This window comes from Elaeis guineensis, chromosome 15 (genome assembly GCF_000442705.2).
Source record: "Elaeis guineensis isolate ETL-2024a chromosome 15, EG11, whole genome shotgun sequence".
Lineage (NCBI taxonomy): Eukaryota > Viridiplantae > Streptophyta > Magnoliopsida > Arecales > Arecaceae > Elaeis > Elaeis guineensis.
In genome coordinates this window covers 62,532,097-62,557,005 of record NC_026007.2, presented here as the reverse complement: position 1 = coordinate 62,557,005, position 24,909 = coordinate 62,532,097, and the positions used below count along the sequence as shown (strand labels likewise).

The 24,909-nt window shown below is 46.1% G+C and overlaps 1 protein-coding gene across 2 annotated transcripts; it reads left to right on the top strand.

Annotated features, from left to right (window-relative positions):
* Positions 1–23,393, top strand: LOC105058178 (putative lipase ROG1). Of its 2 annotated transcripts, XR_012137128.1 has the most exons (11): positions 1–491; positions 1,246–1,313; positions 2,411–2,481; positions 2,683–2,952; positions 15,067–15,227; positions 15,317–15,372; positions 15,485–15,537; positions 15,659–15,791; positions 20,433–20,530; positions 21,097–21,263; positions 22,988–23,393. XR_012137128.1 is itself a non-coding variant. In XM_010941020.4 (10 exons), the coding sequence occupies exons 1-10, from the start codon at positions 244–246 to the stop codon at positions 23,057–23,059; spliced, it is 1,230 nt and encodes a 409-aa protein (XP_010939322.1). In that variant the 5' UTR covers positions 1–243; the 3' UTR covers positions 23,060–23,393. The 2 variants fall into 2 exon arrangements, 1 of the variants encoding a protein (XP_010939322.1); XM_010941020.4 differs by lacking the exon at positions 21,097–21,263.
* Positions 23,394–24,909: the final 1,516 nt, after the last annotated feature.

Here is a 24,909-nt window from a genome sequence, read left to right as displayed (position 1 = left end):
TCGAGCGGCTCCCTCTCTCTCCTCTCTTCCTTCCAGGTGACCGCCAACGCCACGTTTGAACGAATTAAAAAATAGGCTAGAGATCTGTAAGTCAGCGAGAGCGAAAGTAATGTATATAGCGAGAGAGTGACATTGTAGAATCTAGATGGAAATCGCCGAGACTATAAAACCCTAATTCCCTTCCCCAAAACCCCTCCCAAGACCAATCGATCCCACGAGAAGGTCAGAGATCGAAGTCTCCAGATGGCTCCGGCAGCGGAGGCGCAAAGAGGAGGAGGAGGAGGAGAGGCCGTGGAGGGGGTAAAGCTGAGGAGGAGGAAGGGACGGAGGTACTCGACTTACCTCCGGCGGTCGAGTTGCTTCAAGCCGGCCGGCGATCCGCCGGCGGTGGTTGACAGCGGAGATCGGAAGGCGGACAATGGAGGCGGCGGGGAAGGGGAGCGTCGGATCCCAACGCATCTGGTGGTGACGGTGAATGGCATCATCGGAAGGTCTGGTACTACGGGACGGATCGATCCCTTTCCTGTTCGCTTTCTTTTTTTTCTCGTTTTTCTGGAGTAATGAATCAAGGATAGATGAGATTAGACATCTATATTCATTGAGATCGTCTGGTTTAAAAATTCTCTCTTTTACGATCCCCCTTTTATCACCTTGTTAACGCTATCTGTTCGCGGATTTGGATCCAACTGCTTTTCTAGTTTTGCTGGGATCAGCTGATCCGTCCATAAAACGAGACAGTGATCAGTGATGGACCAGCGGTGATGTTCTAGCGGGGCCCATGAGGCTGACATGGCGGGGGAGTGGGCCCCTCCTGGAATTACTGTGCTGGTGTTAGCAGCCATGTCCGAAAAATTGCTTGCTTACTCTCCTCCCTTCATGAATTTGGCAATTACTCGTAACACGCACTGTAGGGACGAATTTAATTAAGCAGTTGAATAGCTTAAATACTAAATACTATATTATGTCAGCATATAATGTACCTACGGTGCATGTAGATCTGAGCACGTTAATGACACGGATATTTAAGAATACAAAGCTTAGTAATCTAGTTCATTCCTAATCGAATCCTTTAGCGGTCACAGCCGTTGGAATGAGGTTCGTTCTTCTTCTTCTTCTTCTTTGGTGGTTGGATTCAAATTCTATGATTTCATGGATTATTATTGCTGTACTGTGTGGTCTTCTGAGCAATTTGCACCTTACAATCTTTTTCTTATTCTTTAAAGTAGTTTCCTTTTGCATTTGCAGTGCTGCAAATTGGAAATTTGCTGCAAAACAGTTTGTGAAGAAATATCCTGAAGATGTTTTTGTTCATTGTGAGTACCCTTATCCCTTAGTGTGGTATTGTTTTCTTTTCCCCTTTTCTAGGTCTGATAGAAAAAGAGTAAGGCGGCTCTACACAAGGCTATATAATTCATTTGGCATCGGTTTTATTCTTGGACCATCATAAGCATATACTAAAAGCCTTTAGGAATTCAAGGTGTCAGGATCTTTCAGATTTCTATCACATATTGATTGCCCCACGTCTAGTTTGCCAAGCCTGTTGCAATTAAATTAAAAGCGATATAAGGTTTCTCTTGGAGTGATTTAGCAAAGTACATCATCTTACGTATGCAAACCTTAGAGATTAAGGACTTTGTCACAGTGAATGGAAGAAATAAATCTTCAAGAAAGAGAATCAACAATTGACTGCAATAACATTAGTTTTGACAGTAGGATGTTTAAGAATGTTATGGCAAATCGCAGTAGGCCTAGAATCAAAACAGATGGCTACAGGGTACATGGTAGATGGTAGTTAAATTGCTGGCAAAAAACTATCCAGACCCAGTATGTGCAGAATCAATATATTCATGACCATCTAGTGAAGAAAAACATGGAGGCACAGATGCAGCAAAAGGAGAAGTAATAAAACAGAGGCATCAAATTGTGTACTGTTAGAGTGGATGTCAAATAGCAGCAGAAGTGTAAGCAGCTTACTGGTCATATGATGATGGACAAAGTCATGGATAAAGAAGCTACAGCAAAAAAAAGAAATATACTGGTTAATATATGGTTGACAAGAACCGGCCACTACTGACCATCAGAAAGCAAGACCAGAACTTGATTTATATCAATATCTAATGTTATAATTTTTAATTGGAACTAATCTAGGCTTAATGTCAATGTCTGACAAAGACAACAGTATCTCCTCTCAACTGAACTTATCTGAAGTGAACTACTAGTAACTTACTTTCAAGATTCCTATCTAATGGGACATGTTCACATCCCACTATGCCTTGCCAGTTGCAAACAAGCCCCTAAAAGTGACTCGGGAAATAAAGGCAGTCATACTTGTTACCCTTACGTGCTGCACTTATGTTTTCTTCCTTCTTCCTTCTTATATGAGTATGATTTATTACTATGTATTTTGCAGGCAGTGAATGTAATTACTCAACCCTCACGTTTCATGGTGTTGATGTAATGGGAGAGAGACTAGCAGAAGAGGTGCCAATGACTATCTCACTAGCTTTCAACCTTTATTTTATTCTCCATTAAGGAACTAAGTGTAACGATTTTTAATGTTTGTTGTGTCATTTTTCCCTGTAAATTGGTGGACCAAGCATATTAGTTTTCATTGTTACAAACTCTTTATTGATTATACGGCAATATTCCTGTTGACTTACATGGCCCAGTTTATGAAATCAGGTCATATCAGTTGTCGAGAACCGACCTGAGCTTGAAAAGATATCCTTTGTTGGGCATTCACTAGGTGGCTTGATTGCAAGATACGCCATCGGCATATTATATGAAAAAGATGTGTCGAGAAAACCTCCAGAGGAAAATGAGGACTCTAAAACTTGTACATCTGGAACCCAACATGTGGAAGAAAAATTAAAAGGAAAAATTGCTGGACTGGAGCCAATGAATTTTATAACTTTTGCAACACCTCACCTTGGCTCAAGGTTGCACAAACAGGTGACATCCAAGACCATGTAAACTTTGTTTACTTTGGTTCTTTAGTACCTGGTTTTGAGACATCCTAATCTCTTTGATGTAACTGCAATTTCACTATGCTAAACTGAAGGTTGCTCTCATGTCACTATCCTAATCTCTCATGTCAGTTTGGAAATTTCTATATCTGTTTTATCATCCATCCTTCACTTCATGAATATATTCATATTTGTTACTTCAGTTTTTTGCTTGTTCTAGTGCATCCTTTTCTAACATCATTTCATTGTGTTAGCCTGAGGAATTATTGATCTAATATATTTGATTTTAGCAATGGCCCTCAAGTTATTTCATTGCTAATTAATGTTTTAAGTTGTTACTCTATAGTTTATTGATTATTTTCATTTAATTGATTCCTCTGTGGTGAACATTGATTTTCATTAAACAAATCAAGCAGACTATTGCGGCCAATCGCCTCATCGTCCGATCGCCGGGGAACGTGCACCTGCAAAAAAGGGAAGTCCACACTGACCGGAGGCGGCTCCGGCGGAGACCCTCCGACGGTCAAGTCAGAGAGGCGACTGGGCAACAGTGAAATGAAGACAGAGAGCTCAATCGAGAGAGAGCGAGGGAGAGGAGCGAGCCTGTGGATTCAAAGTCGAGAAGTGGCCAGATCCCTTGCACTGTTGCCCTCCCCGATTTATATAGTGGAGCACGGTATGGCGCCGTCATTAATGGCGCGGACAATTAAGGAATTGTTAACTCACTGTAGACTGTCAGAGTCGCCGTAAAAGTGTCATGTCGCCGTGGGGCTGTCAAATCACTAGGGTTGACAATGCCCTAGACGGGACAATGCCCCCAGGTGGTAGTGCCGCATGTTGCTGTCAGAACTTACAAGCTCTGACGGCTGTACGGCGATTGAAGGAGTCGACCGACCTTAAGTCCGTGGTCAGCTGAGAGGCGTCGGGCTCCTCTGTTGGTCGGCGAGTCTTACGTGAGTCGGCCATCAGACCTCCGAGTTCAGTCGGTCGGGAAAGGTACGCCCGACACATCCTCAGTCGGTGATGGACGGTTAATTGGCCGGTGAGGGCGTCCGTCAGTCGGTCGCTTCCGGCCATCGGTCGGTCGGTCGGTCCCTCCGGTCGTCGGTCGGTCGGTCGGTCCCTCCGACCGTCGGTCGGTCGGTCGGTCCCTCCGGCCGTCGGTCGGTCGGTCGGTGGGTATTCCCCAACAGTTGCCTCCCTCCACTCCTGAGTCGGACGGTGAGCTGGCCGATGCTTTTATTTGGGCAGCAACCCTGGGCGAACAGGAGTGGATTCGTCGTATGCAAAAATCCGACCGTACCGTGGGTTGATCCGATGTCAGGCGTCTCATAAATGCCGGACGATTTGCTGGCGTCAGACATCTAGTCGGTGTCAGATGTCACGTCGGCGTCAGGTGTCACGTCGGCGTCAGGTGTCACGTCCCATCGGGAAGGGGAGCTGCCGTTCCCGCCGTCCCTTCGGGGATACGAAACGTCGAGGCCTCTACGCCACGTGGCGTGCGGCCATTGGGACGGGTTCGTTGGAGCGGATGGAGGTGACGTGGCTCGATCTAAAGGCAGGTGCGCCGAACCGTCGGACGGTCCGGATGACGCCACGCGGCAAGATCTGGGGAGTCCTCGTTGGTCGCGCCTTCATCTCGACCGTCAGGGGGCACTATATATACAGGGTCGCCCCCACTTGGTTTTTTTTATCCTCCTCATTTCACTGTCGAAACTCTGCCCGCGTGAGTCCTTGTTCCAGGTACTCTCCTTCTCCTTCTTTCCTTTGCCGTTCGTTCTTCTCCTCTTAAGGGTCATTGTTGTCTTCACCATCTCCTTCTTCTTCCTTGCCATCCGTCTGCATCCATGGCTAGGACGTCCCCACGAGGTGGTCGGTCGGGAGAGCCGACCGACGACACTCGGTCGACCACGGAGGTGGAGGTTTCTTCACTTTCGGGGCCGAACGTCGATCGGCTCCGGAAGCAATACCGCATCCCGGAGCAGTTCCGGCTGTTCGCCCCTGGTGCCGCTGGTCGGGTTAACAGCCCGCCTGAGGGCCAGGTGGCCTTTTACTTGGAGGACCTCCGGACAGGCCTTCGATTTTCGGTTCCGGAGTTCGTCCGAAATATCTTCGACTATTACGGGCTGTGCCCGGCACAACTCGCGCCGAACTCGGTTCGGCTGATAGTCAGTTTTGCACTTTTGTGTCGGCTTTTGCCGACCGAACCTCGGATCTCCCTTTTTCGAGTCTTCTTCGTCCTTCGACCCCACCCTAAAACTCGAGGGTGGTGGTACTTTATTCCTCGGAAAGGGCTCTTCTTCATTACTGGTCTTCTATCGTCCATTCACGGGTGGAAGAACCAGTTTTTCTTTGCGTCGTCTTCCGCTCCTTGGGGGTTTTCCGTCCGTTGGGGGATCCCCGAACCGAGCCGAATGAGAACAGTCGGGTGGAGGCTGAAGATCGGGAGGACTTCCACCGGCTGAAGGATATCTCGGTGCCGAAGCAGAGCGAGCTTGTCACCGAGCAGGCCCTGTACGACGCTGGCCTTAGCCCGGTCCCCCGTTTAGGTCGGTTTTTTATTTTCCCGACCCCTCTTTCTTCTTTTTGTTTTCCTTTTCGGTACTGACCATTTATCGTCCTTTTCAGATATGCCGCCGAGGACACGGCTGACGGCAGCCGACGTACGTCAGTACACCGTAAGGAAGAGGCCGGCGCAAGGCGCCGGGCCATCGCAGCCTCCCAAGAGGCCCCGTGCACCTCCGCCGAACGAACCGACTGGGTCGGAGGCGGAGCCGGTGATTGCACTGTCAGCGCCGACAGTGCTCGTTGATGTCCCGTCCGAGGGACCGTCGGTCGAGGGCGCCGCTTCACCCGACAGACGGGCTGCTGAGTCCGTAGATGGCGCACCGATCGCTCAGCAGGCTTCAGAAGTTCGGGAGGAGGCCCGCGAACCCGAGCGACCGACGCCTGCTACCGCCGCACCGTCGGTCGAGACTCGGTCGGGCTCAAGCCTGCCGTCAATCTCCGACGTCAGGGCCTGGGCAACTAGCTGAGGCAAGGCCCCCATGGCGTCGGGCGACGAAGGTCGGTCGGCTGGCGGAGGATCGGCCGACTTTCCGCTTTCCGAAGGTGCGTCGGGCCTGGCCAACCACGACTTGGCCAGGAAATTGTGCCAGGCGCTCCTTCCCGCCGACATCGACGCAATGAAGAACCAGCGTGTGTCTGACATGCTGTCTTCATTTTATCCGATGATGATCCGGGTGAGTTTCTCTTCCCTTTGCTTTTTAATGCAGTTTCTCATAGATCTGCTTTCTTATCGGTCGGTTTCACCTTGTGCAGCTGGTCTTCAATATCTCTGAGCTGGAGGTCGGATATCGAAAGTTCGGCGAGATGCGCGCGGTGTGGAGGGACAAGGTCGGAGCCCTCGAAGCCGACAAAGTCATCCTCGTCGATCAGCTGCAGCAGTCGGTCGATCGGGAGGGCCGACTTGAGGGGGAGGTCTCCCGACTCTCGGAGGAGGTCTCCCGACTCAAGGGGGCTTTGGCGTCGTCGGAGTCAGAACTTCAGTCGGCCAAGGACGACGCGAAGAAGAAGTCCCGGACAATCCATCGGCTCCGGCAAGAGCAAGACGGCGTCGCCAAGGAGCTGGAGGCCGACCGCGAGCAACTCCGAGTAAGTCTCGAAAACCTCGCCAAGGCCGAAGAAGGCTTGTCCATCACCCAGGCCGACGCGGACATCGCGAAGGCCGAGGCTGAGTCGGCGAAGGAGGCTCTGAGTCGGGCCGTCAAAGTTTTTCGAGACTCAGAAGAGTACCGAGAAGAACTTCTGGAGAGCGGCTTCCTCTCGTACCGGGTCGGGTACGAGGATGCTCGAGAAGCCGTTCGAGGCTTGTACCCGAAACTGGATCTCAGCGGCATAGTTCTGCCAGAGTCGGAGGCCCCAGCTGCGGAGGAAACGGCCGAACCAGTGTCGGAAGGCCTTTCCACCAGGGCGGAAGCCGAAGAGGACGCAGAGCCGGCTATCGAAGATCAGTCGGCCCCGACTGCAGAAGTCAGAGCGGATCCGCCGACCATCTCCCATCGCCGTCCAGTGGAGGAGGTCGACTCCGACGATTAGTCGGTTTTGTTTTTCCTTTTTGTTTTTGCTCTGGCTTGTAATCGGGTTTCGGCCTTCCTTTGTAAACCTTATTTTGATTCTTCAATGAAATCAAAGTTTTTGGACTTAACCTTTTCTTTGCTTATTTTTCTTTGCGCGTTGTAGAATGTCTTCGTAAGTCGCTAACTCATATAGGTCGGTTAGGACGTTCGGCAACTCGTGCCGCCACGAAGGTAGAGTAAGTCCCGACTTTGGATTGGCCTTTGATAGTCAAGGTCGTCAGTCGGGCGCGTCTGTTGAGTCGGGAGCCGACCGACCGTGGTAAAGGTTCGGTAGTCGGGTCTCCTCTGACGCGTTCAGTCGAATGTCGTCCGGCGCATTCGGTCAAGGGAGCACCGATAAGTCGGACCCCGATACCCTTGTGTCGGGTATATTTACTGCGCCTCGCGATATACGGTGGTAAGCCGAATATCTTTCGGCCGGCCGTAGCCCGATCGGTGAGTCATGAATGCGACTGAGGTCGCATTGTGCGATAGACGGTGGTAAGCCGAATATCCTTCGACCGACCGTAGCTCGGTCGGGAGTCGCGACGTTGGTCGCGTAGGCATTTCACCTTTCTTTGGTCGGGGCCCGATCGGCTTGTTAGCCGATGGTCTGGCCCGAAAGTTCGACCGTAGAAGGAGTGTCAACTCCCGTCAATATAGATGCGTCGGTCCTCGTAAGAGTCCGATGTATCGTCGACCGTCGAAGGAGTGTCGACTCCCGTTCATCTGGATGCATCGGTCCTTGTAAGAGTCCGATGCGTCGGCGAAGGTCGAAGGAGTGTAACTCCCGTTCATATGGGTGCATCGGTCCTTGTAAGAGTCCGATGCGTCGGCGAAGGTCGAAGGAGTGTAACTCCCGTTCATATGGGTGCATCGGTCCTTGTAAGAGTCCGATGCATCGTCGAAGGTCGAAGGAGTGTAACTCCCGTTCATATGGATGCATCGGTCCTTGTAAGAGTCCGATGTATCGTCGACCGTCGAAGGAGTGTCAACTCCCGTTCATCTGGATGCATCGGCCCTTGTAAGAGTCCGATGCGTCGGCGAAGGTCGAAGGAGTGTAACTCCCGTTCATATGGGTGCATCGATCCTTGTAAGAGTTCGATGCATCACCGACGATAGGGTCGTTGGTTTCAGGCGGATGCCAAGCCCAAGTCGGCATGTCAGGGCTTGACCTTGGTGAGCGCCGATCGTTAGTCGAAGAGTTAAAACTCCGAGATTTCAAACCGAACTTGTATTCCGACCGGACAATTACAAAGTTCATTGGTAATACAACTTCAAGTTGTCGGCGTTCCAAGTTCGGAGAATGGATTTCCCTTCAAGGGTCTCCAGTCGGTAGGCTCTCGGACCATAGGTGTCTGCTACCTTGTAGGACCCTTCCCAATTTGGAGCCAACTTTCCTTGGTCCATGGGCTTCGAGACCTTTGCCTTCCTCAGGACTAAGTCACCAGGCCTGAAAAGCTTTGGTCTGACCTTGGCGTTGTAATACCGAGCGACCTTCTGTCGGTACGAAGCCATGCGAATTTGAGCCTCGTCTCGTAGTTCGGGGAGGAGGTCTAGGTCGGCCCTCCGACACTCGGAGTTGTCCGGCTCTTGATACCGCTCGGCTCTTGAAGACGGCAGTCCAATCTCAAGCGGGATCATCGCCTCCGTCCCGTAGGCCAAGCTGAAAGGCGACTCCCCGGTCGGAACGCGGGGGGTCGTTCGGTAAGCCCACAGAACGGAGCCTAGCTCATCGACCCAGAGGCCTTTGGCTTCATTTAGTCGGGTTTTGAGTCCGTGGAGCAAGGTCCGATTGGTCACCTCGACTTCGCCGTTGGACTGTGGGTGCCCGACTGAAGTTAGTCGGTGTGTGATGTGGAACATGGCGCAGAAGTCTCTGAAGTCTTGGTTGTCGAATTGCCGCCCATTGTCGGTGATGATAGTATGCGGCAACCCGAACCTGAAGATGATGGATTTTTGGACAAAGTCCTCCATCTTCCGCTCGGTGATCTGCGCCAGGGGCTCGGCCTCCACCCATTTGGTGAAGTAGTCGATAGCGACAACTATGAACTTTCTCTGACCCGACGCTGGAGGAAAAGGACCGAGAATGTCGACCCCCCACTAGACGAAGGGCCATGGAGCGACAATAGGAGCAATTTGGCTGGCCGGTTGGTGTTGAATGTTGGCGTACTTTTGACAAGGTTCGCACCTCCGAACCAACTCGGCCGCGTCCTTCTTCATGGTAGGCCAATAGTAGCCCTGTCGCAGGACTTTGTAGGCCAGGGACTTATCCCCCAAGTGATTCCCGCAAATTCCTTCGTACACCTCTCGGAGAGCGTAGTCGGCGTCGGTCGGTCCCAAACACCTGAGCAAGGGGAGGGAGAACGACCTCTTGTAGAGTCGGTCGTCCATGATTACATATTGGGAGGCCGACCATCGGAGCCGCTTGGCCTCCGCGGGATCCTCGGGACCGATCCCGTCGGTCAGATACCGAACGATCGGGTCCATCCAACTTGGTTCGGCCGTCAGCTGCTGTACTTCTTCGACTCGATCGATGCTCGGCTGCTCGAGGTTCTCCACGAACGTCCGACTCAAAGAGTCGAAGGCCGAAGTTGCCAGTCTGGAGAGTGCGTCGGCACGGGCGTTCTCCGACCTAGGGATGTGGGAAATTTTAAAATACCTGAGGCGTGCTACGAGGTCCTTCACTTTCTGAAGGTATTTGACCATGGTCGGATCTCGTGCCTCGAATTCGCCCTTGACCTGTCCCACGATCAGCTGAGAGTCGGAGAATGCCCGGAGGCTGTTGATGCCCAGTTCCCTCGCCATCCTCAAGCCAGCGAGGAGTGCTTCGTATTCGGCTTGGTTGTTGGAGGCCTTGAAGTCGAATCGGAGGGCGTACTCGGTGACCACCCCATCCGAATTCGTGAGCAGGAGCCCAGCCCCGCTTCCCTGAGCGTTTGAAGCCCCGTCGATGTGCAGTACCCAGGTGGAGACCGGATCTGGCTCGAAGATCGCGTCTCGTCCCGGGTCTTCAGCTCCCGACCCTTGATCGGTTGTCGGGCACTCGGCGATGAAGTCGGCCAAGACCTGAGCCTTCAAGGCAGGCCGCGGTCGGTACTGAACGTCGAACTCGCTGAGCTTCATCGCCCACTTTGCCAGTCGTCCAGATGTATCCGGTCGGTGCAATATCGCCCTCAGGGGCTGGTTGGTGAGCACCACTATGGCATGAGCCTGGAAGTATGGACGGAGTCGTTGCGCGGAGACGATCAGGGTGAAAATCATCTTTTCCGTCTCCGAATATCTGGCTTCGGCGCCGTGGAGCACCTTGCTGATGTAGTAGATAGGCTGATGGGTTCGGTTCTCGTTTTCTCGGACGAGCACCGAACTGATCGCCTCAGAAGATGTGGCCAAGTAGAGATACAAGGTCTCCCCGACCTGCGATTTTACGAGCAGCGGCGGGGAAGCCAAGTACTTCTTCAGGTCTTCGAAGGCCCGTTGGCACTCATCCGACCAAGAAAAACCATTTGCCTGGCGCAAAGTTTTGAAAAACGGGAGGCACCTTTCAGCTGATCGAGAAATGAATCGGCTAAGAGCGACGATTTTTCCGTTCAGCTGTTGGACCTCCTTCTTGGTGTTCGGATGACACATGTCGAGGATTGCCTTTATCTTCTCAGGGTTGGCCTCAATCCCTCTCTGAGAAACGAGGAATCCGAGGAACTTCCCTGAGGTCACCCCAAAAGCGCACTTGGTCGGGTTGAGCTTCATTCGGTGTCGTCGCAGGGTGCGAAAGGTCTCCTCGAGATCCTGAACATGATCCGGGATTCACGCACTTTTCACCAGCATGTCGTCCACGTACACCTCCATGTTGCGCCCGATCTGGTCTTTAAAGACCTTATTGACGAGTCACTGGTAGGTGGCGCCGGCGTTCTTCAGTCCGAAGGGCATCACCCGATAACAGTAGAGGCCCTTAGGAGTCACGAAGGCGGTGTGCTCCTCGTCTTCAGACGCCATCCGGATCTGGTTGTACCCGGCGAAGGCGTCCATGAAGCTGAGTAGTCGAAATTCGGACGTCGCGTCCACCAGCTGGTCGATCTTGGGAAGTGGGAAGCTATCTTTTGGGCAGGCTCGGTTTAGGTTGGTATAGTCGATGCAAATCCTCCACTTCCCGTTGGCTTTCTTGACCATGACAACATTGGCGAGCCAATCGGGATACGTGGATTCTCGGATGAAGCCCGCTTCGAGTAGCTTGTCCACTTCTTCGTCGATGGTCCTCTGCCTCTCTGGAGCGAAGGACCTTTTCTTCTGCCTCACCGGCTTCATCGTCGGGTCGATGTTGAGTCGGTGGGTTATTATCTCCGGGGAGATGCCCGACATATCTGCTGCCGACCAAGCAAATATGTCGGCATTAGCCGTCAGCAGCTCCGTCAATCGTCGTCGTTCGGGGTTGGGCAGTTGGGACCCGACCCAAACCTTCCGATTCGGATTTTCCGTTATCGGGATCGGCACGAGCTGCTCGGCCGGCGAACCTCGTTCTTCCTCCTCCCGCTGGTCCAGCTTGTCGATCGTCAGGGAGCCCTTCGACTCGTCGTTTTGAGCGGAGATCTGAAAGCATCATCCGGCGAGCTGTTGATCTCCGCGCATCTCTCCGACCCCATTTTTGGTCGAGAACCGAACGAGGAGATGGTACGTCGAGACGATTGCCTTGAGGGTGTTTAGTCCGGGTCGTCCAAGTATGGCGTTGTAGGCCGAAGGCACTTGGACGACCGCGAAAGTTAAATGGACCGTGCTTGTCGCGGTTCGGTGCCGGCCGTCACAGGCAGGGTAATTTCTCCTTCCGTCGTGACAGTGTCTCCGGCAAAGCCGATCAAGGGCATGGAGACCCTCTTAAGTCGGTCGGTTGACAGTTGCATCCGGGAGAAGGTCGAGTAAAACAAAATATTTGTCGAACTTTCATTATCAACAAAAATTTTTTTTACATCATAATTCGCTATTGTTGCCGAAACAACAACAGCATCGTCGTGGGAAGTTTGGATGCCCCGAACGTCTTCCTCCGTAAAAGTGATTACGTCATCCGGGTGTGGCTTTTTCGTCGGCTCCCCTCCCGCGGACGTCCCCGGGCCCAGCTGCTTGGAGATCATGTTGATGACTCCGGCCGTCGGCTGATTAGTCGCCGCTTCTTCAGTCGGCTTGGGTCGTCGATCAGTAACTGGTTGAGTCGGCTGGCCCTTCCAAAATTTACCGAGATACCCCCGGCGAATGAGGGCTTCAATCTCATCCGTGAGCTGGATGCACTGCTCGGTGTTGTGGCCGTGGCCTCGGTGAAATCGGCAGTACTTCCGACGGTCGAGGCCTTTTGCCTTCAGAGGCAGAGGCCGTCGCAGGTATTCCTCCCCCTTTATCTCCATCAGAATCTGCGCACGAGGAGCGGAGAGAGGAGTGTAGGAGTCATACCTGGGGCGTGCCGGCCTTGGACTCTGTTGCCGGGGTGACTTTTGGATTCGTCGGGGTGGCGAGACCCGACTATCGGTCGGGGGCCTGCTGGGTTCGGCGGGTTCCCGACCCTTCCTCCGTTTCTCCTTCGGGCCTCTGGGCTCGGCCAAGCGTCGGTTGGAAGCTCTTTCATCCGCGCGCATGTACTTGTACGCGCGCTCCAACAGCTCGGCGTACGTCCGGGGGAGGGTCTTGTCCAGAGAGTAGGTGAATCGGGACGCCTTCAGCCCCCGCTTCATGGCTGAGATTGCCATGTCTTCGTTGAGGTCCCGGACCTCGAGCGTGGCCGTGTTGAATCGTGCCACGAAGTGTCGGAGCGTCTCATTCTCCTCCTGTTTGAGGGAGAAAAGGCTGTCCGACGTTCGCGGCGGCTTCCGGCTGGTGCTAAAGTGGGCCACGAACGAGTGCTCGAGCTGCCCGAAGGAGTGGATACTTCCCGATCAAAGACCGGAGTACCAGGCCCTAGCAGCCTTGCGGAGCGTGGCGGGAAAGCCGATGCAAAAAAGAGCGTCGGTTGCCCCTTGGATCGTCATGAGAGCTTTGTAGCTCTCAAGGTGGTCGATCGGGTCGGTGGAGCCGTCGTATGGCTCCATGTGCGGCATCTTGAACCGACTGGAAATCGGTTCGTCGAGAACTAGTTGGGAGAGAGGTTGGGCGGTCTGGAAGTCGACGTCATTCGAAGACTTCTGGCCGTCCACCTGCAACTGCGCAAGCCGACGGTCAATTTCCTCGAACCTGCGCTCGTAGTCATCCGTCCGTCGGTGCTGGGAGACCCCAGGAGTGGAGTCTCCGGAAGATTCCGAGAGGGAGGCGGACAGCGTTCGTTGCCGCTTCCCCTTCCTCGCCCGTTCCAGCAGGGAAGAAGAGGGCTGCTGGGATTGTCGGTCATCGCGCCATGGCCGTCCCTCCTCCTCTCCGTGGGAGCGTTGTTGGGGGCGCTCGCGCGGGGGCGACGGGGATCGGCGCGGTCGTCGGCGGCTGCTCCTGGAGGGCATCGGACGGGCCGCCGGTTGTTGCTGGAGGCTCTTGACTGCGTCTGTCAGTACGGTCATCTGCCGTACGATGGCCGCGATCTGCGCCTCCGTGGTCACCGCGGGGCGTGGAGAGCTGGGCTCCGCCGCCGACGGTGGCGGGGAGGCCTCTTCCCGACGGGAAGAGCGCCTCGCCGACCCGGTGATCCTCGATCGTTGGGCTCTTGTCTTCGTCATCGTGTCCCCTTCCTGGTGCGCCAATCTATTGCGGCCAATCGCCTCGTCATCCGATCGCCGGGGAACGTGCACCTGCAAAAAAGAGAAGTCCACACTGACCGAAGGCGGCTCCGGCAGGGACCCTCCGACGGTCAAGTCAGAGAGGTGACTGGGCAACAGTGAAATGAAGACAGAGAGCTCAATCGAGAGAGAGAGAGGGAGAGGAGCGAGCCTGTGGATTCAAAGTCGAGAAGTGGCCAGATCCCTTGCACTGTTGCCCTCCCCGATTTATATAGTGGAGCACGGTATGGCGCCGTCATTAATGGCGCGGACAATTAAGGAATTGTCAACTCACTGTAGACTGTCAGAGTCGCCGTAAAAGTGTCATGTCGCCGTGGGGCTGTCAAATCACTAGGGTTGACAATGCCCTAGGCGGGACAATGCCCCCAGGTGGTAGTGCCGCATGTTGCTGTCAGAACTGACAAGCTCTGGCGGCTGTACGGCGATTGAAGGAGTCGACCGACCCTAAGTCGGTGGTCAGCTGAGAGGCGTCGGGCCCCTCTGTTGGTCGGCGAGTCTTACGTGAGTCGGCCATCAGACCTCCGGATTCAGTCGGTCGGGAAAGGTACGTCCGACACATCTTCAGTCGGTGATGGGCGGTTAATTGGCCGGTGAGGGCGTCCGTCAGTCGGTCGCTTCCGGCCATCGGTCGATCGGTCGGTCCCTCCGGCCGTCGGTCGGTCGGTCGATGGGTATTCCCCAACACAGACTAAACCAGCAATTACACTATGCAAAACCACAATTGTTCTTAAGAATGGATAACGTACATATCTGCTAAGGAGTGCAGTTACTTCTGCTCATTTGAATCTTCTTTATTTTTTTTATTTTTTTATTTTTTTTTGGGCGGGAATGCTTATTTGAATCTTCTAAGAAGAAAATATATTTGGGTTCTCTATCACACAAGAGAACAACTTGAAGGAGTCAACAGAAGGACTGCACAACTTTGTTCTCCCAAAGTTTGTTCTAAAGTCACTTATATTTCCAAATTTAGCTATCAGTCTACTGTTAATGATCAAATTTACAGATTCATACTTTTACACTCTCTTCTCTTTAAATATGTGCACACATCATACATGTCTTCTCAATTTTCTATTCTTATTTCCCTGTCTTGCTCTATACTATTTTCTATTGTTTGTGCATTGCTAACTGTTAGTTTTCATCTTTACACAATATTTGAAATAGGATAAATGTGTGTATTTATCAAGATGAACCATTTCCGTTGTGATTGGTTATTTGAAATAAAGTAAAAATAATAACTTGCAGATCCCAGTTCTCTGTGGCTCCTATGCACTAGAAAAGATGGCATATCGTATTTCATGGATTATTGGAAGAACAGGAAAGCATCTGTTCCTAAAAGACAAAGATGAGGGAAAGCCTCCTCTTCTCCTTCAGATGGTCAATGACTGTGGAGATCTCAAATTCATGTAAGCCTTTCATCATTGATCTTTCTCATTAACAGCTTTGCTTTAGGATTTTACCATAGTATGGCCAATTTTGCTTGATTTTTCTGCAGGTCCGCTTTGCAATCTTTCAAGCGTCGTGTTGCTTACTCAAACGCTTGCTATGATTGTATCCTATTTTAGTAACAAGTAGTGCAATGTAGCATTGTAACTACATTATATCAATTTTGTCATCTAAGGAAGTTTGACAATCACTTAACGAAACGCTTTAACTCATTCAGTTATTGTTGGCTGGAAGACATCTTCAATACGTCGTCAAGATGAGCTTCCCAAGGTAGTGTTTTCAATATTTGTTTTGGTTTGGGTGTGGAACATTAATCCAATTGCATTGGTCTCCATATTTTTAATTTTAGTGTAACACATTTATCTAATTGCACTGTATTTCCTTAATGCAGCGTGAAAGTTTTACAAAAAATGGGAAATATCCACATGTTGTCTATGTGGAGAAACCAAAAACTACTATTGTGCAGCAGGAAGATTTTTCAGAGACAATAGTTTCTGAACCAAAAACTGCAAGTGAGATGGAAGGTTTGTCTTAAATTTTATTACTGAATTTTGTGTTATTTTCTTCAATATACCAGTCTGTTGAGCTGTAGTTTTCAAGGTGCAGTTTTTAAAAGGGTTTTTACACTTTATGCCTCCTATAATCTGTTGGTGGCAATTGTTTTTTAGAAAGATAACTAAATGGATGAGCTTTATGGTTTTTACATGTATAATCATATGTTAAACTCTGCCTTGAATTTGGAGCATAATGGTTAAAATGCATGCGCTGTAACTGCTGGTGCAGGATTTTTAAGGATGCTATACATATAACATGCTGCTCTGTCATTGCCTTGTTTTTATGTAATATAACTCTTTCTTCTCATTGTTGCATCCTTTTATGTTGGGTTATACAAAGAGACAAATGTACTGAATTTGGTATATGTATACATATATTTGTTTCTGTTGCATTAATCAGAACTTTGTATAAGAGATAAGAATACAATAAGAGAAGAAAGAAGAAGGAAGAAGAGAAGAAGAAGGGAAGAAAAATGTTGGAAGAACCTACCAAAAGAGATTATATCCCTCTCCTCCTATTTATTAAAATGTATGAACAAATTATGGTAATGCACTTATGGTGAACCTATTTTATTCTTTGTACTCTTGCTCAAGCTGAGCATAGATATATGCTGTGCCCAGCTTGTCCAGAAAAGACATGAAATTAGGCTTTTAGAGGCCCTTTGCAAATATATTTGCAACTTGGCTACTTGAAAGAACATAGGTGAGCACAATTCCCTTGAATCCAATCTTTCTCAAACAAAGTGATGTTTGAGCTCTATATACTAAGTCTTGTCATGCTGAACTGGATTGTTGGCCATATTTATAGCAGTTTTGTTAGCATAATACAACTTTGAAGGAAGTGGTGGCTCTATTCCTATCTCCTGCAGTAGAATCTGTAAGCAAAGTATTTCTGTACACCAAGAAATATGTCTATATATTCTGTCTCCGCATTAGACTCAGCACTTCCTATCTGTTTCTTGCTTCTCCATGTAACAAGGTTGGCTTCTACAAGTGTACAATAACCTTTAGTAGATCTTCTATCAACTACAGATCCTGCCCAGGCAGCATTTAGAAGTGCCTCCACTCGGGAATGTTCATTCTTTGTGAATAACAGGTCATTTCCTTGACAAGATTTCAGATATTTCAGAATTCTCTCAACAGCTTGAGAGTGAGGAACTCTGGCATGGTGCATAAATTGATTGACAGTATTCGGTGCATAAGCTATATCTGGCCTGATCAGAACAAGTTCAACAGCTTTCCAACCAGCCACTGGTAGCTTTGTATCTTAGGATATGGACTTCCATCAGACTCACCTATAGAATGATTGGGAACAATAGACATGGCTGATGGCTTACACCTGATTTTCTTTTCTCCTTCAATAGGTCTCAGTAGGCATCATTTGATAGGCAAATATCCCTTTTCTAGATTGAGCAACCTCTATTCCAAGCAATACTTAAGATCTCCAGGATCTTTAATTGCAAATTCTATAGCTAAAACTCCCTTCAACCTCTTGATTTCTTAAAAATATCCCAGTTATTGCCATATCATCAACATGCACTATCAAAATTGCGAGCTGATGATCCTTCTTTATGAAAAGAGTATGATCTGCATTGCTCTGTGAATATCCACAGATCCTGGCTTCAGAAAGTTGTTTAAACTAGGCACTTGGAGATTGTATAAGGCCATAGATAGCCTTTTTCGACTTGCATGCCTTCCCTATTAACCACATATCTAGGTGGTGGATGCATGTATATATCCTGTTGTAGTTCCCCATTCAGAAAGACATTCTTGACATCTAATTCTTGTTACTCCAAGGATAATTTGCTGCTAATGAAAGTATTTTTAGCGTATCAGTTGAAAGATTTAAATTGGAGGAGTCATTAGAAATAACATTTTCATTGGAGATAGGAGCAGAAACAAAAGAGAATATCAAAATTACCTAGAGTCGGCAATGAGGATTTTGACTGGTCTTGATTGTTAACTGAAACAGTCTTTTTATTCCTTCTCTGATAGACAGTCACCTCTATTGGATCAGTCTTCTCTGTAGCTGGCATAGAGTCATCAAGATTAACTAAAGCCTCAGTTCCTTTTTGACTACCAGGCTGATCAAGAAAAGGAGGAGAAGATGGATGATCAGGATGAAAAGAATGCGAAATATAAAAGTAGAAACTGGGGTATCAAAGAAGGCTCTTCCGTCCAACTAGTCTCTCCCTTAATAGGACTCAAGGAGAATTAAAACATGACTAAACGGTATTGAAAACGACATCCTTGTGACATATTTCCTTCCAGTTTGAATATCAAAGCATTTATACCTGTTCTGTATAGAGGCATATTCTAAGGAAATCCCTCTTAACTGCTCATGGATCCCATTCAGCTTGTTTGGGATCCTTGACATGAACAAAACATAGGAACCAAAAATTCTGGGAGGAAGAGAAAAAAATACGGATTGGGATCAACAACAAATAATGGAGTCTTCATTCCCAACACCCTAGGTGGCATTTTGTTAATCACATAGGCTTCTGTAAGCACTGCATCCAGCCAAAATTTCTTAGGCAGCTTGTGTTGGAACAACACCTTGCTGTCTTTAACAAGTATCTATTCTTTCTTTTTGAAGCACCATTCTGTTGAGGGATTGAGACACAGGAAAATTTATGTATCACACCCACATCATCAAGAATTATGTTCAGAGTTCTTTGAAAGAATTCTCTTGCATTATCTGTCTTCGGCTCCTCACAACTTTTATTTTTCTTGTCAACTTTTGTTTTCACGATCTTGTGAAAATTCTGAGTGGTGTGTGGTACTTCTTTTCTGCTTTTTATCATAACAAGCCAAGTACATCTTGAATAATGATAAGATAATGAAATATCTACAGCCATCAATAGCAACGACAGGTCAAGGACCCTAGACATCTAAATGAACAAGGTCGAGAAGACAAATAACACTATTACTGAATGAGGACAAGTTGTTCTACATTATTTTGCCCACTGGTAAACAGGATTTGGATGACTTTCAGAATAAACAAACTTGAATAATTCAGAAACTTAAATTTTCAAAGAATTAAATCCTACTCTAGCATGCCAAAGATAAACCTCAGCTATGACATCTTTATTTTCCCTAAAGCTAATACTAGAAGAATGAAACCAGAGCTGACATCTCCATCAAGGGTGTGGAGCCCTCCAGCTTCACGACCACTCTCAATCATTCTCCTCATCTGTCGATCCTGGAAAACTTAATGAATAGAAAAATATGTTACAACACGATCCAAGTTTTTAGTGAGGCGACTGACTGAAAGCTAATTGCTATTCAAACCAGGAACATGAAGAACTGAATCCAAGGTAAAATTTTTACTGATTTGATGTTCCCCTTTCCAGAAATTATTGAAAAGGATCTATCAGTAATTCTAAATTTTCCTATCCTAATTAAGCAACAAGAGGAAAACAAGGATGCAGAACAAGTCATATGATCAGTGGCACCTGAGGCAATGATGAAAGATGACCTAGCGGAAGGTTGACAAGAGACTAAGATAGTACACATAGTTGATTTAGCAAGCACAGTGGAAGCAGTGGAGTTGAGGCAAGTTAGCAGTTGTTTGAGTTTAATTACCTTATCAGAGAAGAGATCTTTACTGATGCCGGGAGTAGAAGCTTGATTCATGAGAGACCAAGCAAATATTTGAAGGGTTCCAGAAAGTCCCTGTACAACGTGATCAGCAGCTGCCTGCAGTTTCTTCGTTGCAGTCCCTTCTCTTAGTGAGTTAGTGTAGCTGGCTGGAGATGAGGATATTCCATCCAATAAGTGCTCTCTGTTAGTTTTTTCTTGCCACAATGAGTGTGGCAAATCTTCCCTAGAACACATTATTCTTTTCCCTTAGAAGATAAGGAAAGCAATGCAGAATGTTCAGAGACCGCAATAGAAGGTTCAGGATTCATCTCCCTCCTGCTTTCTTCACTTCTCACTAAGGAATAAAAACCTGATCCATGGTGCATAGCTCCTCTCTCATTAAAATCTGCCCTCGAACTCCTTTAAACCCATTATCTGAGCTAGCCAAAAATATAAGTCTCTACTAGTTTCTACAAGCTGTTTCTATAAGTGAAAAATTTCTAAGAGAACTATGAAATGAGACAGAAGTCCGTAAATTTTGAGATTAGAAGAAACAAGTATTTAAGTTCCGTGCTTTGAAAGAGTATCAGAAAATAAGTTGTTTAACTGTCCAAATGTTCACAGCTGGCATTGAAAATAAAAGAAAACCAATTAATTATTAACTGAAACTAATAAATAATTATTTTATTTTTAATGCTTTTCTCATTATTATGATGATTTATTCTGAAAATTTTAATTCGATAAGGAAGAAAAAGTTGTAGGTAAGGATATCTAGATGTTTTAGTTCACTTGAAGTGTTTGTAATGCATTGTTGTTGGCTTGCCTCAAACTAATGTATCTACAGTAAACATCAAAATCAACTGTGTCGGTTCTTACATTTCATTTAGTAATTGTATGCTGATGAGAATGGGCCCTGAACAGTGAGGATGTTACAGGATATGTATGGTAGCAGTTCTGTGTGCTGCTTCTTCACTGCTTCCCTTCGTAGGCACAGTCTCATGCATCTCTTGTTTTCTTTAACCACTGCAGAGGCAATGATCAAGGGTCTAACCAGAGTTCCCTGGGAAAGAGTAGACATCAGCTTCCGAAAAAGTAAACAAAGAATTTTTGCTCACAGCACTATTCAGGTATGTTGCTTTCTTGCTATCACGACATACTTAATGATGCCAATATGTTAAGGTCATAGTTAAAATGAGCCTGACTGCCATTTTTCATGGTGAAACTTTCTCTTCATGTTTGTGATACATATCAATGACTGATTCCAATTTGCTAATATCAACCATCTACCATATTTTCATCCAGAAAAAACTGCATTAATTTTGTTTTAGATATATGTGAAATGATTCATCCTCAAATAGAGGAAATGGCCTTAAATGGATTAGTATGTGAGGAAAAGTTCATTGGTGGTCTGTCCCTACATCACCCCCTGCCCCTTCCCCGGGTGCCCTCCCAAAGTACAAAGCCAATTAGGTCATTCATTGAAGCTTGTTAGAGAAGAGAATTTTATCAGCTTGCCTTGATGCTGTTTTGCTTCTATACTTGTCTTTGTGCAATTACGCACATGTGCATGTGTATAATCTGTGTTGCAAGTCCATGGTCTTGGAGTTGTTCTAGAGTAGTCTTTAATCTTGAAAAGACAAAACAAACCTTGCTAAGTTGCATCTGTAAATTTCTGTTGCTCTTCAACTACCAGGTTAAACTCAACAGCACGTGTGTCCATGTTTCTTATCAACATCTTCTCCATTCTGGACCCTTTTTTTCCGGTTCCTCGGATCAAGATCCCATTATGAGATGGTGAATTGGCTTGAGATGAGCATCTTCACAGCTAAGAGGGCTTTGTTCCTGCATTGCCTGTTTGCAGTTATGGCATATAGAATACAATTAACTTGTCTTATAAGTATTTTCTGCATGATTCAATATTGTGGTCTTTGAATCTCTGTGCTTTGTTCCATTTTCATCAAATATTTAACTTGGTCTCTGTTCTTTTGTCTATAAGAACGGAAGTTTTGTTGGTGACATATGGTGCAGGAGGCAGTTATACTTAGGTTTTACATTATTTTGTATTCAGAATTTTTAAGCCTGATATACCTTGTTGATCCATCGCCCATCAGCTTGAGTTTTTGTGATCCAGTGATCAGTCATCATGGCATGAAGAGCTCAGGTTTCCTGGAGGTCATGAATTTGACTTCCCTTCATGCCAATTATTTATTTAATCATCCTGATTATTGTCTTGACTTATTTTGCTTATTGTGGTCCGTCCGCATGTGTGGTCCAGGCTCAATGTGAAGAGGAGGTATTAAGCCTGATATATATTATGGACCTACTTCCTATTAGCTTAAGCTTTTGAGATCCAGTGATTAGTTGTCAAGAATCCACCATATCCATGAAAACATATCCCAATTTAACCTATCATTATGCATATGTACATTTGAATGCAGCCCATTTTGATTTCAGAGTCAGCAATCTGAAATCAAAACCATTTTTTCCCTTCCAAAGCTAGTTCAAAGTATGAAAGTCAGTTCCTATCATAAGCTCCATCCTTTAGTTCCAATTTTCAATTGCTTGATCCACTCTATTAAAAAAACTTGAGAATATCTTCTCCCTTGCGAGGTCATTTAATAGGACTAATTTTTATCAAGAATCACAAGCTTAGATATGATTCTTATATATAGTTTTGAACACCTCGTATTTATCTCCTTTCAGTTTTGATTTCTTACTTTCCTACGTGACATGCAGTTGTTTTTGCAGTTCCATATTTCATATGGCAGTTTTTCTCTTGTTTCACAGGCCATCTTTGGTGTCAGAATCCAACATATAAATGATGCACTTAATCCCAATTTGACCTTTTGTTGCAATTTAAACCATCAAATGTCATCTTAAATGCTATGACCAGCTAAATTTAAATTATTTTCAACACTGTATTAGGCTAGCAATGCTCAATCCTGTTATGTACTCATTCTTTATTTCCAGCTTTCTATGACCTGATCTTAAAATTTTATTTCTTCTTTCATCAGATTCGCTGTTAATTTCCTTTCATTGTTTTCTGTCTGGTGATTGCGAATCGCAAGACCGTATTCTTAAAGTAATTCATGTTTGCCTTCATCAAAGCATTGAATTTAAGCCAGCCTAACAGCTTTTTAACTGAAAGCTACTCAGCCACTATTGCCTATTTTTGCATCTAAATTCTTGATACCAAGCTCTGGGTCATTATGCATCTGAAGTTCAACCATACAAAGTTGTTTATTGTCAGAACTGAAGGTTGGGAGGAATAAATTTTTGTGATGTTTTGGCCATGGTGACATTACAATCGCCCCAAAACCTAAAGATAAAAATCCTTAAGAGACTGGATACAAATGCCCCCTTGCCTATCCTGGCGGCAAAGCCCAACTAAAATAGCTCCATAATCTTCCATGCATGGTACCATGTTACATGATGAAATACAAGCTAGATTCAAGGAGCTAAAATTGCCATTTCAGGCAACATAACACAAGTAATCATGGATTTTTGATAAACATATTTTTCTGACACATAAGTATGCAAATTTGAGCTTATGGGTCAATAAGTATTGTATTAATTTGGTGCAGGTAAAGACACACTTCATAAATTCAGATGGTGCAGATGTGATCTTTCACATGATCGACAATTTTCTTTTATAATGAACACTCTCAGCTCTCTCCGATATATAGTATTGTTGTTTCTCCAAATTAAGATGCTCATCCCTGTATTTAGCTCTAAAATTTTGCAACTAGGTTTAAGAAGCATGGGGGAGAGCATTTTTCTCCTAGTGTTAGAACAGGCTATGTATAAGATTCTTAAAGAATTGTATCCCAGTATGGGGAAGGAAGGGAATTTAGAAAGTGTCACAAGTGTACATGCTTAGAAGGATCCACAATTGGTGTAAATTATGGTAGATTTCTTGTAGTTTTCTGTGGAAATGTTCAAGAAATCTCAATTTTTTAGCATATAGCCCAATGCCCAATTGTGTATTAATGGTATTTTCAGTTTCTCAGTAATTTCATGGAGTGAGCAGAACAATGCTGAGTGTGTCTCTGTGCTTCTCTATTCTCATTCCTCTCCCCACTTCAAGTTGAATAGAAGAATTATTTTGCAGCTAAACAGAGTCAATGTTTTTTATTTTGGCCTAAAAAAATTTATTTAGTCGAATAAATTTTCTGTTTAGCTTTAACTTTGAGATTTTGTCAAGAACAATTGTCGTGGATGAAAGTCTATCTTGCAAAAATTCCATCGGATCAGTCCATGATTGAAATCACTAGGCAAATGTATACCAGTACCAGTAATGAACCCACAAGCATCTAACAGTCCGAGACTAGGAGCTGACTAAACCCTACTTTTTTTACCTGCTTCTTGAATCTTGACGAGTGATTTTATAATATACAATTGACTCTAATTTGAGTCACAATTGAGACTTTCCGTGAAATCTCATTAGACAAACACAGATAATCACATTAAGGGCTCTTTCATCTATATCTTCCTTGTGCTCCTCTATCAAAATCTTCATCATTTTTTCCTTCTCCAGCAGTGCCTTCTGCAATTTTTGTTGCATTAAAGCGGTATATATCTTAATCTGCCATGAACCAAAGTTGCTGAACAGATGAAACTTCTCAATTTTGAATTTTGTCAGCATTTCAGGATCTAATTGAATAACTTGTGGCTTTGATACCAATATGTTGGAACAAATCTAAATGAAATTTAAGAAGAACAAAGAAATTTGATAAGATAACAGAGAAAGAAAAATATAGTATGCATAGATTTATATGGCTCGATTTCAAGCCTATATTTATAAGCAAGGATAGAGGAAAGATTCTCCCCCTCTACATTAACGGTAATCTTACCATGCTTCCTATACTAAATGTAGAATTGCACTGAGAGAGGGATCAGCATACATAATTTTCTTCGTGGTCTGGACCTGTGAAAGGTTTAGTAGTATTGGCTAATAACCTCTAAAAACAAAAATAGTTGATTAAGAATAATATATAAATGAATCTTTATCTATGAATACTAATGGTACTCTCATATTGAATTAGGATTTGTTTTAGCGGTTGTTAGCCATTAAATCTAAGGATCTCCCACACTTAGTCACGTGATAAAAAATACTTTTACTAATGATACACTTAGGACCAGTATGGTTGGAGTAATTTGGCATGAAAAAATAAATCCTACGTCAAATTACTATGTTTAGGATAAAAAGAAAATGAGAGAGATAGTAAAAGAAATAGCAGATCTTATGTTTATTTTCTGAAAAAGATAAAATAAATATCATCAAAAAAATAAAATTTATTTTTTCATGCTCGATTATCGAGCAGAGGTAATTTAAAATTATCATTTCTTCATAAAAATATTCTTATTTATATTATATTAATTATATTAATATATTATTATAATAATATATCAGAGGATCTATATGAGCGGTTCAAATGTAGACGAGCTAACAGTTTAAGGGTCTGATCAACTCCTTATCTCGACCGACACAGGACAGACCAATAAA